The following is a 13,629-nucleotide window of genomic DNA, read 5'->3' on the forward strand; positions in this document are numbered from 1 at the left end:
ATAGAAACATACACAGAAAATAGAAGCTGGGAGTCGGCCATTCGGCCCTTCGAGCGTGCGCCGCCATTCATTATTGTCATGGCTGATTATCAAATTCAATACCCTGATCCCTGTCGCCCCAAGAGATTTATCTAATTGAAATCAGGCTCTACTTCCACTTTTGAAGAACGTGAATCCAAAGATTCATGACCCTCTGAGAGAAAAACATCTCATCTCTGTTTTCAATGGGCAATGCTGTTTTTTAAAACAGCGACTCCCTAGATTCTCCCCTGAGAGTAAACATCCTCTCCAGATCCAAAACAGAAAATGCTGGAAAATCTCAGCAGGTCAGGCAGCACCTTTTCTCCCCCTTTGCTTCGCCTTTCCCCTTTTTTCTCCCTCCAATCCACCCTCCCCTCCCCCACATCTTCATCCATCACAACTTCTTCAGCTTCTCTGCTGTTTGGCCATTCACACTTTCTATTCTCTCTATAGACTGCCATTAGCATCCTTTCCCCTGGTTCCTGTGGCTTGGACCCATCTTTCATCCCCTCACAGTGTAAACATCTCCCACTTTCTATGCCTTTTTTATGCTTTGACAAAAGGTCATCTGGACTCGAAGCTTCAACTCTTTTCTCTCCTCACAGATGCTGCCAGATCTGCTGAGATTTTCCAGCATTTTCTCTTTATTAGTTTCAGATTCCAGCATCCGCAGTAATTTGCTTTAACCCTTCTCTCCATATCCACCCTGTCAAGAGTTTTCAGAATCTTGAAGGTTTAAATTAAGTTGCCTCTTACTCTTTTGAAGTCGAGCAGAAGCTAAACTCAAGCAGAGACTGTCTCACTGCTCCTCATCAGACAATCCACCCATTTCCAGGTATTAGTCTACTAAACCTTCTATGAACTGCTTCTCGTAAAGCAGTTAAGGAATAATATGCACTCATATTTTTCCTGAAATAAGGAAACCAATCATGTACACACTGCTCCAGATATGTCTAACCAATGCCCTGTGCAACTGAAACATAACTTCCCTGCTTTTACTCAATTCCCCTCACAATAAATAATAGTTTTCTGAATTACTTGTACCTGAGACAATATTGCGATTTTCTATCGTGATGGATTTTGGACACTTTTTCTTAAACAGGGGGTTAGAAAGGGAGGATTTACACACAACAAGCTCAAACCAAGAGAAAAATGTTGTCTCTTCTGATATGGGCTTTCTGAATGGGATAAGTCGGAGGATGTGAATGGAATGTTTCCACTTGTTGGTGTTTCCAATACTGGGAACCATGAACAGACAACAGAGACGAATAAATCAAACAGGAGGAGTTATTTATTTCTTGTTAGAATATGGAACTCACTGCGACTGGAAGTGGTTGAGACAAATACTTTAGATGCTTTAAAAAGGAAACCAGATGAGAACATGAGAGAAAAAGGATTAAAAAGTTGAGCTGAAAAGCTGAGTTAAGGTGAGCAGAATGAGAGGAGATTTGTGTGGATTAGAAATTCCAGTACAGATCAGGGCAGGGGTGGGGAGGTGGCGGCGGAGGCAGTGGCACAGTGGAACTATCACTGGACGAGCAATCCAGAGACCCAGGATAATGTTCTGGGGACCTAGGTTCGAATCCCACCACAGCAGATGGTGAAATTTAAATTCAATTAAAAGTCTGATGATGACCATGAAACCATTGTTGATTGTCGTAAAAACCCATCTGGTTCACTGATGTCCTTTAAGGATGGAAATCTGCTGGCCTTAACTGGTCTGGCCTACATGTAACCACAGCAATGTGGTTGACTCTCAAATGCCCTGTGAAATGGAGGGCAGTTGGGGATGGGCAATAAATGCTGTCCCAGTCGGTGACGCCCACACCCCGTTAAAAATGAATTTAAAAAATAGACTGGCCTGTTTGTGTATTGTGTATCTCATGTATTCATAGAATCCCTACAGTGCAGAAGGAGGCCTTTCAGACCACCCCACCCAGGCTATTCCCGTAACCCCACATATTTACCCCGCTAATCTCCCGAACCTATACATCTTGGGACAGAAAGGGGCAACCACCTAACCTGAACATCTTTGGAGAGTGGGAGGGAACTGGAGCACCCGGAGGAAACCCACACAGACACAAGGAGAATGCGCAAACTCCATACAGACAGGTAACCAAGGCTACAATCGAACCCATGTCCCTGGTGCTGAGAGGCAGGAGTACTAACCACTGTGCCATCCATGTAATTCTTTGTAAACTTATTTTACAGGAAATTGAAGAGAAGGATCTGCAGTCTGGATGATCGAATCTCACGTCAGACAGAGTCAATCGGTTCATCGGGATCTGAAAATTTGTGCATCTGAAGGGATTTAATTGACCATCTCAGTTGGAAACTGGTGAGAATCTGTTTCCTTGCCCCTCCTGTGGGAAGGGATTGATACAGCTGGAAAACATGCTGACACGACAGCGAGCTCGCAATAGTGAGAGTTCATTCACCTGCTCCGTGTGTGGGAAGAAATTCATGTGTTCGTCCAACCTGCTGGCTCACCAACTCGATCACATTATTCAGAAGCCTCTTCAAAGCTCTGACTCTGGGGAAAGCATTGAAACCTCTGAGGAACAGGCCCAACACCAGCTCCTTCACACTGACGAGAGACTGTTCAGCTGCTCCCACTGCGGGAAGAGGTTCAGCCAGTCCTCCCGCCTTGCAGAGCACCAGCTCCTTCACACACACGAGAGACCGTTCAGCTGCTCCCACTGCGGGGAGTCGTTCAGCAACTCAGTGCATCTCACTGAGCATCAACCAGTTCATACCAAGGACAGGCCATTCAGCTGCTCCCAGTGTGGGAAGAGATTCACTCAGTCCTCCCACTGCACCGTTCACCAACTGGTTCATTCTCAGAAGAGACATTTTAAATGCTTTAAATGTGAGAAGACCTTCAAAAGAAGGATTAGTCTGCTGAGACACCAGGACACTCACACCGGGGAGAGGCCGTACCCCTGTTCTGTTTGTGGGAAGAGATTCGCTCATTCATCTCATCTTCTGACACACAAGCGAGTTCACACTGGGGAGAGGCCTTTCCTCTGCTCCCTCTGTGGGAAGAGATTCACTCGATTTTCACACCTTTTGACACACAAGAGTATTCACACTGGAGGGAAACCATTCACCTCCTCAATGTGTAGAAAGGAAGAAGTTCAATCAACTGACCAGCTGACACACCAGCGAGTTCACACTGGGGAGAAGCTGTTCACCTGCTCGGTGTGTGGGAAGGAATTCACTCGGTCTTACTATCTTCTGAGGCACCGGCGAGTTCACACTGGGGAGAGGCCATTCCTCTGCTCCGTGTGTGGGAAGATGTTTCCTCATTCATCCCAGCTTGTGATACACGAGCGTGTTCACACAGGGGAGAGGCCTTACGTTTGCCCTGTGTGCGGGAAAGCATTTGCTTCTTTACAACACCTGCTGAAACATCGGCCTGTTCACACCGGGGAGAAGCCATTCTCTTGCTCCATTTGTGGCAAGAGATTCACTCAGTCATCTGACCTGCTGAGACACCAATACATTCACACAGGGGACAGGCCGTTCACCTGCTCTGTGTGTGGGAAGGGATTCATTGGTTCATCCCGCCTGCAGACACACCAGCGAGTTCACACCGGGGAGAAGCCGTTCACCTGCTCTGTGTGTGGGAAGGGATACACTCAGGTATCCAGCCTGCAGAGACACCAGCGAGTTCACACTGCGACAGAACCGTTCACCTGCTCTGTGTGTGGGAAGGGATTCACTGATCCATCCCACCTGCAGAGACACCAGCGAGTTCACACTGGGGAGAAGCCGTTCACCTGCTCTGTGTGTGGGAAGGGATACACTCAGGTATCCAACCTGCAGAGACACCAGCGTGTTCACACCGGGGAGAGGCCGTTCCTGTGCTCTGTGTGTGGAAAGGGATTCGCTCAGTCATCTGGCCTGCTGAAACACCAACGCATTCACACCGGGGAGAAGCCGTTCACCTGCTCTGTGTGTGGGAAGGGATTCACTGATTCATCCTATATGCTGAAACACCAGCGAGTTCACACTGCGACAGAACCGTTCACCTGCTCCCTGTGTGGGAAGGGATTCACTGATCCATCCCGTCTGCAGAGACACCAGCGAGTTCACACTGGGGCAAAACCTTTCAACTGCTCCATGTGTGGGAAGGGATTTAATCAGTATTACAGCCTGCTGAAACATAGACGACTTCATGTGTGACCGGCAAAGTTGGATTCTGTTGTTTCTGCGCCCTGAGATAAACAATAACAATTGGATGAATAGGGGAGGCAGCGGCACAGTGGAATTATCACTGGACTCAGGGTAAGGCTCTGGGGACCCAGGTTCGAATCCCACCACAGGCAATGGTGAAATTTGAATTCAATTAAAATCTCGAATTAAAAGTCTAATGACAAACCTTAACCATTGTTGATCGTTGTCAAAACCACTCTGGTTCAGTCATGTCCTTTCGGGAAGGAAACCTGCTGTCCTTACCTGGTCTGGCCTACATGTGACTCCAGACCCACAGCAATGTGGTTGACTCTCAAATGCCTTCTGAAATGGAGGGCAGTTAGAGATGGGCAAGAAATGCTGGCCCAGCAAGTGACGCCTACATCCAGTAAAAATTAATTTAAAAAAGTTCCTCAGTATCTCAGTAACCTCCTCCAGTCCCACAACACTCTGTGTAAATACAAGTTGTTGCTGATTATGCCCTGAGATAGAGAATGTGAACCCGATTCCCCTCGTCCACCAACACAGCAACTTCTTCACAAAAATTGAAGCACATGGGATTGGGGCGATTGTATTGAGATTGAAAACTTGTTGGCAGACAGGAAATAGAGTAAGATTAAACAGGTCTTTTTCCAACTGGCAGGCAGTGATTATTGGGGTAATGCAGGATCAGTGCTGAGACCCCAGCGAGTCACCTGCCATGGGTCTTCTGTTTTTTTCCCCCCGTTTACAATGCATCATTTTTAAATTGTTGCTTCTTAATATTCTGATTTAAAACCATGGATAAGCTCAAACCACTTTTGGATAACCTGTGACTCCCTGATCAAGAATCTTACCGACCACTGCATGCCATTCTGGTCACCGTATTATAAAAAAGATATCTCGGCACTGGAGAAAGGTACAGAGATGATTTTTAATGATGATATCAGAAACGTAGAAAGCAGCTCACCACCACCTTCTCAAGGTCAATCTGAGGTTAGCAATAAATGCTGGCCAAGCTCGCGATGTCCACATCCCATAAATGATTTTGAAACTGTGTGTTTGGTTATCTATCAGGAAAGGATTGACACGCTCACGCTTTCTTGAAAAATTAAGGCTGAGGGGGAACCTAATAGAGGGCTTCAAAATTATAAAAGGTTTTGAAATAATGTTTCCTCTTGTGCAGAAGAGCAAAACTGGAGACCATCAATACAAGACAGTCGCCAAGAAACCCAATCGGAAATCCAAGATAAATTTCTCCACCCAAAGAGTGGTGAGAATATGGAAATCATGACCACAGGGAGTGAAATGAACAGTATCGATGTCTTTCAGGGGAAGCTCAACAAGTATTTATGTAACTCATTCAGGATTTATTTCAAAAAAACTAAGAACAATAAGGTGACAGGAGATATTTTGAGGCATCTGAGAGTCTGTGTGTGTGTGTGAGGGTGTCTGTGAGTGTGTGTGTGAGGGTGTCTGTGAGTGTGTGTGTGAGGGTGTCTGTGAGTGTGTGTGTGAGGGTGTCTGTGAGTGTGTGTGTGAGGGTGTCTGTGAGTGTGTGTGTGAGGGTGTCTGTGAGTGTCTGTGTTACTTCTCATTGGTTTCACACCAACCTTCCTCTTTCTGAGCAGACATTCTGGCCCCTGATAAACCCATTGAGTGATTTGAATGGTACAATTCAGAGATTCTTCATCCAGGGTGAAACCACAGGCTGACTGTGTACTGTGTAAAACCAGACATCTACACAACCTAATCCCACCTCTCCTGGAACAACGTGAAGTGACTACAATTTTCCAGATTGATTTCTTTGCTCTCAATATTCTTTCAGATAGTTCATAAATTCCATGAGTACGTTATCCTTTAACACCCCTATGGTGTCCAGTTTAAATACTTTCCTCAGTCTGACCAACATATAGCAATGGGATTGCTGCTATTACAGGGATCCATTCTGTAAATCTGATTCCTGGCTCTCTGGAGTAATGCATTGATCCAGACCTTCCCACTCAACACCAATCCATATCCCCATCTGAGTTCCAGATTTTAATATGATTTCTCAAAACACAGGCAGCAAAGTGGCACAGTGATCAGCAGTGCCAGGGACCCGAGTTCAATTCTGGCCTCAGGTGTTACAAGGAAGCTTACATTAACACTGCAATGAAGTTACTGTGAAAATCCCCTAGTCGTCACGCTTGGCGCCTGTTCAGGTGCACTGAAGGAGAATTTAGCACGGCCAATGCAGCTAAGCAGCATGTCTTTCGGACTGTGGGAGGAAACCTGAGCACCCAGAGGAAACCCATGCAGCTACAGAGAGAACGTGCAAACTCCACACAGTTACCCAAGACTGGAATTGAACCGGATCCCTGGCACTCTGAGGTAGCAGTGCTAACCACTGTGCCACAGCTCTCTGTGTGGAGTTTGCACGTTCTCCCTGTGTCTGCATGAGGTTGCTCAGAGTGCTCCAATTTCATCCCACACTCCCAAGATGTGCAGGTTAGGTGGATTGGCCATGGCAAATTGCCTCTTAGTGTATGGGTTGGGGGAATTAATGGGGTAAATACATGTCACACAAAATCCTTCTTCATCTCAAACTATAAATCTCTGTCCCCACAGACTTCCTCCTTCCTAAAGTAAAGTTTATTTATAAGTCACAAGTAAGGCTTACATTAACACTGCAATGAAGTTACTGTGAAATTCCCCTAATTGCCACCATCCGGCGCCTGTTCGGGTCAATGCACCTAATCAGCATGTCTTTCAGACTGTGGGAGGAAACTGGAGCACCTGGAGGAAACTCATGCAGGCCTATTGATACGATTCTCTGCCCACTGAGGTGGTGGAGGCTACTTCGCTGAATATGTTTAAAGCGCGGATGGATGGATTCCTGATCGGTAAGGGAATTAAGGGTTATGGGGATCAGGCGGGTAAGTGGTACTGATCCACGTCAGATCAGCCATGACCTTATTGAATGGCGGGGCAGGCTCGAGGGGCTAGATGGCCTACTCCTGCTCCTATTTCTTATGTTCTTATGTTCTTATGATTGATTGTAACACTATCCTCCACCTTCTTTTTCCCCAGTTCTCCTCCCCTGAAGGTGCTGACTCTCGGGATCAGTTTCACACTCACCTGCTGCCTTCCCCAATATCACCCAAGTGTCTAAATCTTTCCACCTGAAGTTAACAAACTGTTTTGTAAAGGGGACATCCCAATCCAATCCAGTGACTCCCCACATGTACTTTGTGTCAGGGTGGGGTCACTGCGCCCCCCACTCCCACTTTCCATCACAGTCCCAGGAGTTTAGAGACTGGGCTCCGGATGAGCAATGGCGGCCGCAGCTCCCATAATCGCCCACGATGGAGAAACCACTCTATCCACCACGCGGGCGGGCCACATTGGACTGCGCATGTCCAGAGGAGAGGGGAAGCTGCGCATGTGCAAAGAGAGCTCACCTCCTGACCTTCATGCTGAAGTGTTGACCAATGGAAAGAGTTGGAGGACCGGAAGGACTCTGGTCCTCCAGTCAATCAGAGCGCGGGCGTTTTGTGAATGAACATGGAGATGCAGTCAGACAAAATCTTCCTGCTGTCTCTAATATCTGTGAGTAAAACACTTTATTTTCTCCCCCTTTCAATTTATTTTCTCCCCCTTTCAATTTATTTTCTCATTCTGGGGAACATTGGGGACTTGCAGTGACTGAAGGGAAAGGAAGTGAATTCAGTCTGTACATTCCACACATTTTTACTCCAGTAATGTAGACATTTATCTGTCTGGCAGCCAGCATGGAGATTTTCAGCTCTCTGTGGCCGGGACAGGAAGCAGTGAGCATGGATCTGTCAATCAGCCTCAATCAGCACCTTCAGGAGAATTGGGAGGGTGAATATTAGATACAACAAGAGTGAGAATGGAGGGAGAGTGTGTGGAGATTCACAGCTTTTGGGAAATGAGGGAGGAAAGAATGTTCCACAGAAAGTAGAATTGTCTGTTCTGAATTTCTATCTTGTATTGACAGTGATGACTTTAATAAATTCCTTTTACAGAATATCAGAAGGTGAGGATTTACAGACAGTAATCTCAAAGCAAATGTCACATCAATATCTGACAGAGTCATTCAATTCATCATGTCCTGAACATCATCAGCCTTTGTACCTAGAAGGAGAAATATTTCTCTGTTCTTTTTGCTTCTGGAGATTTTAAACATCAGCGTGACTGGGAATTTACCAAGTCTCACGCACACACCTGAGTGAGAGTGTTCCAGTGCACTGACTGTGGAAAGAGCTTTAACCAGTGACACAGTCTGAAAAAAACATTGCGGCATTCACAGTGGGGAGAGACTGTACCCGTGTTCTGTGTGAGATTTAACTGATTGTTTAACCTGGAGAGTCACAAGGACACCCGAACCATAGAGAAACCGTGGAAATGTGGGGACTGTGGGAAGGGATTCAGGTTCCCATCTGAGCTGGAAATTCATCGACGCAGTCACACTGGGGAGAGACCGTTCACCTGCTGTGTGTGTGGGAAGGGATTCTATGATTCATCCAACCTGCAAACACACCAACGAATTCACACAGGGAAGAGACCATTCACCTGTTCTGATTGTGGCACCGGATTTACTCAGTTATGTCATCTGCAGACACACCAGCAAATTCACACTGCGGAGAGACCATTTACCTGTCCTGTGTGTGGGAAGGGATTCACTGACTTATCCAGCCTGCGGATACACCAGCGAGTACATTCCGGGGAGAGGCCGTTCAATTGTCCTGTGTGTGGGGAAGGATTCACTTGGTTATCCAGCATGCGCAGACACAGAGTCACTCACAGCAATGAGAGACCCTATAAATGCTCTGAATGTGGGAGCGACTTCAAAAGCTCTCAGGTTCTGATGTCCCACCAGCGCATTCACACTGAGGAGAGACCGTTCAGTTGCTCTCACTGCTCAAAGAGATTTAGAATGTCATCCTATCTGCGGGTACACCAGCGAGTTCACACTGGGGAGAAACAATTCACTTGCTCTGCCTGTGGAAAGGGATTCACTCAGTTAACCAATCTGCAGAGACACCAGCGAGTTCATACCGGGGAGAGGCCATTCACCTGCACCGTATGTGGGAATGGGTTCACTCAGTCATCCCACCTGCAGACACACCAACGAGTTCACAAGTGATCACAGGGGTTGAATTCTGCTGTTATTGCTGCTGTTAATCACATCCGGGACTGGGCTCATTGGCAGGCTCTTTAACAGAAAGTGAGTTCCTCTAAGGTAATTGGCAAAAGAGCCAGAGGGGGAGATGAGACTTTATTTTTGACACAGCGATGTTAGAAAATGGGGTTCAGGGAGTCAATTAGCCCTTTCTCCCCTTTTCCCAAACTGTGAAATGATTGCCAGTGATAACCCTTATTGGTGACAGTGGTTAGATTTTATTCAGTATCAATAAGAGCTGACACAGTCTAATGTCTGAGCAGTCGTATCAAAATGCAGCAGCATTACCATTACACTCTGGGTAGAAGCAGCATCTCCACGGAAATGCTCCCTGCTCTGCCCCAGATGCCATGGCACCAGTCAATGCAATATGTAAAACCTCGACTAATCTCTGTGCTCGGGGAGTCCCTTCTTATACTTTTTTACATCACAAAGTCTATGGAGACTGATTTAACCCAATCATTGCCCAGCTAACATTGAACAGACCAATTACAAAACCAAATAGTGCAAAGGGACAAGAGGGACATGAGTCTCTGGAAGGTGTTGAAGATAATTTTCTGCAGCAGTGTGTTTCTGCTCCAATGAGAGGGCAGGCACTGCTGGACCTGGTTCTGGGGAATGAGTTGGCCCAAGTGGATCAAATATCAGTGGGAGAGCATTGAGGGGAGAGTGACCATTGTATCATAAGGTTCAGGTTGGCCATGGAAAAGGACAAGGAACGATCCAGAACGGGGATCATTAATCGAGGGAAAGCCTCACCTTCGATGGGATAAGAATGGATCTGAGTCGAGTGAGTTGGAATCAAATGTTGGCAGAAAAGCTGATGGCTGAACAATGGGCCACCTTTAAGGAAAATCTATTGCGGGCAATGTCAGGGTATATTCCCTTAAAGGGGAAGGTTGGAGAACTAAATCCAGGGAACCAAATCGTCAAACCTGGAGAGTTACAAGGCCGTCCATACCCTGACGATATGGTGGAAATGTGGGGATTGTAGGAAAGGATTCCATGCCCCCTGTGAACTGGAAACCCATCGACCCAGGCACAGCAGAAAGAGGCGTCCATCTGCTCTGTGTGTGGGAAGGGATTCATTGATTCATCCACTCTGCAGCAACACCAGCGAGTTCACACTGGGGAGAGGCCACTCACCTGCTCTGTGTGTGGGAAGGGATTCATTGATTCATCCACTCTGCAGCAACACCAGCGAGTTCACACTGGGGAGAGGCCATTCACCTGCTCTTGAGTGTGGGACGAGATTCAGTAATTCCTCCATTCTGCTGATATACCAGCAAGTTCACACTGGGGAGAGGCCGTTCACTTGTTCTGAGTGTAGGAAGGGACTCAATGACTCATCAACCCTGCTGATACACCAGCGCATTCACACAGGAGAGAGGCCATTCCCCTACTCTGAAGGGATTCACTCAGTTATCCAATCTGCTGAGACACCAGTGCACTCCCCACCAATGAGAAAACATTTAAATGCTCTGATTGTGGGAGTTGCTTCAGAAACTCTGCCGACCTGAAGATCCACCAGTGCATTCACACTGGGGAGAGACCGTTCTGCTGCTCTCGCTGCACAAGGAGGTTTCGAACATCATCCAAGCGACTGAGCCATTGGCGAGTTCACACTGGGGAGAGGCCTTTCACCCACCCTGTGTGTGAACATATAGAACAGTACAGCACAGAACAGGCCTTTGGGCCCACGATGTTGTGCCGAGCTTTATCCGAAACCAAGATCAAGCTATCCCACTCCCTATCATCCTGGTGTGCTCCATGTGCCTATCTAATAACCACTTAAATGTTCCTAAAGTGTCTGACTCCACTATCACTGCAGGCAGTCCATTCCACACCCCAACCACTCTCTGCGTAAAGAACCTACCTCTGATATCCTTCCTGTATCTCCCACCACGAACCCTATAGTTATGCCCCCTTGTAATAGCTCCATCCACCCGAGGAAATAGTCTTTGAATGTTCACTCTATCTATCCCCTTCATCATTTTATACACCTCTATTAAGTCTCCCCCTCAGCCTCTTCCGCTCCAGAGAGAACAGCCCCACCTCCCTCAACCTTTCCTCATAAGACCTACCCTCCAAACCAGGCAGCATCCTGGTAAATTTCCTCTGCACTCTTTCCAGCGCTTCCACATCCTTCTTATAGTGAGCTGACCAGAACTGCACACAATATTCCAAATGTGGTCTCACCAAGGTCCGTGCGGCATAACCCCACGGCTCTTAAACTCCAACCCCCTGTTAATAAAAGCTAATGTGTGGATGGGATTCACTTGGTCATTGGAGCTGCTGGGACACCAGAGCAGTCACACTGATTGGAGCCTTTCTTGATGCTCTGACTGTGGGTGTTAATTGTATCGATTAAGGTGAACTACGTGGAGGTTATTGATTGGATCTATAAAGGGACAGTTAGTGACGGTGCCTGGAGTTAGGAGGTATACACCTGTAATGTTTCACTCCGTGAATAAATCTACACCAAATAAAGATTGACTCCACCCTAAGGCTGTCAGGATTATCACAGTCATTGCAGCGCAGGTTTCTTTCCTCAACTCCAGTAGATGTTCCGACAGTTTCAGGATCCACTTCTTGTTGGGAAGCAGCATCTCAGTAAGTTTCCCTTTGGATCATCGATTATCCTCACCCGCTCTGTCGCGGGGTAATTTGAAATGGCCAATTATGTTTTAACTTAAACAATGTAAAACTCACAAGGCAGGTATCTCTGTATAAAGATGTAACATTTATTTTAAAACAAACAAACAAACAAGCAGCTGCCCGGAGACCAACAAAGGGTTAAGTAGCTCCAGAGCGGCAAAAACCACTCCGATGGTTCTGACGTACAATCAAAAACAGATCAATAGATTTTCTTATCAATAATTCCTGCCTTATATTAGCTTAAAATCAATTACATTTAGTATACACACATCAATATAAATCTCTATCAAGTACCCCAGCCAACCACATTCTGCCAGTCAGCATAATGATATCTCGTTATCCATTCAATGCCAGATACTAACACCCATCTTGGCTGAACTCATCCCTATTGCTAAGTAACGATAACCGCTCATCATAGAGGTCAAAGTGAATGTTCCCACCAGCTCATTGCCAAACTGAATAGACACGTGTTCCTGCGTCCAGGTACATATCTATTCTATGTCCAGACAATGAATATCTCTTTTCATAAAGTTTCAATGTGTGTTCCCTCATAAGAAACTTTCTGATATAAATTCTGCTAACTAAAGGCATCCCAGGCCTTTGGCTCTGAACTTTTAGCTCATACCATCATCCTTTGCAGCATCTTTGCTTTTGGGTGATGTGAGCAATACTTAGAACATTTTCAAAATACATTTCAAAATATCAGCATATGTTTTCAAATTGTAATTGTTTAATCTTCTTACTGCATACACATAGGTATAGTCTATTCCCCTGTGAGCTATCAACTAGTTTCTTGGATTGAGTGGACGTGGAGAGGATGTTTCCAAGAGTGGGAGCGACTAGAACTCGAGGGCACAATCTCAGAGTGAAGGGACGTTCCTTTAAAACTAAGATGAGAAGGAATTTCTTCAGTCAGAGAGTGGTGAATCTGTGGAATTCATTGCCACATAGGGCTGTGGAGGCCGGGTCATTGAGTGTCTGTAAGACAGAGATAGATAGGTTCTTGATCAATAAGGAGATCAAGGGTTACAGGGAGAAGGTAGGAGAATGGGGATGAGAATCATATCAGCCATGATTGAATGGTGGAGCAGACTCGATGGGGCAAACGGCCTATTTCTGCTCCTATATCTTATGGTCTTATTTAACTCTTTATTACTATTCTGTCTGAAAATCTTATTAGCTGGTTAGGAATCCCCCCTCTACCCGCTCCCTGTGAGGAGGCCGGATGTGGATTATTACCAAAAGTCTGATTGTCGTTGGGGGATCTGGTGGGTGGAAGCAGAACCTGGAGTTGGGCAGTGGGTGTTACCGTACTGGTATTGAGGCTCCTGGGTGGTCACACTGTGTTCCCCTTCTCCATGGGATGCCACCTGCGTGGGTTCATGGTGGGCACTGGAAATTTCCAGCGTACAGTTTAGTGTGGTGTTACATCCCCCTCCCTACAGGGTGTGGGCGGACAACATTCCTCCCTTTCTCCCGACACCCCACAAACAAGATTCCCGGAGAGAGGGATCCACTCTGAGTTATAGTCAGTACATTTAATCAATGCAGTAGATTGTGTGGACATAAAAGATTCTCCAGCTCTC

General features: G+C 46.4%; 1 protein-coding gene across 1 annotated transcript in view; it reads left to right on the forward strand.

Moving 5' to 3' along the window:
* Positions 1 to 4,410, forward strand: part of LOC144487079 (uncharacterized) — a gene marked incomplete at its 5' end in the record, with an annotated part of 30,104 nt that extends 25,694 nt beyond the window's left edge. The window contains one exon of the mRNA XM_078205137.1: positions 2,599 to 4,410. Coding sequence (XP_078061263.1) covers positions 2,599 to 4,209 — 1,611 coding nt within the window. The remainder of the gene's footprint in view (positions 1 to 2,598) is intronic.
* Between the last annotated feature and the right edge of the window lie 9,219 nt (positions 4,411 to 13,629).

The sequence above is a fragment of the Mustelus asterias genome, unplaced genomic scaffold (assembly GCF_964213995.1).
Source record: "Mustelus asterias unplaced genomic scaffold, sMusAst1.hap1.1 HAP1_SCAFFOLD_586, whole genome shotgun sequence".
Classification (NCBI taxonomy): Eukaryota; Metazoa; Chordata; class Chondrichthyes; order Carcharhiniformes; family Triakidae; genus Mustelus; species Mustelus asterias.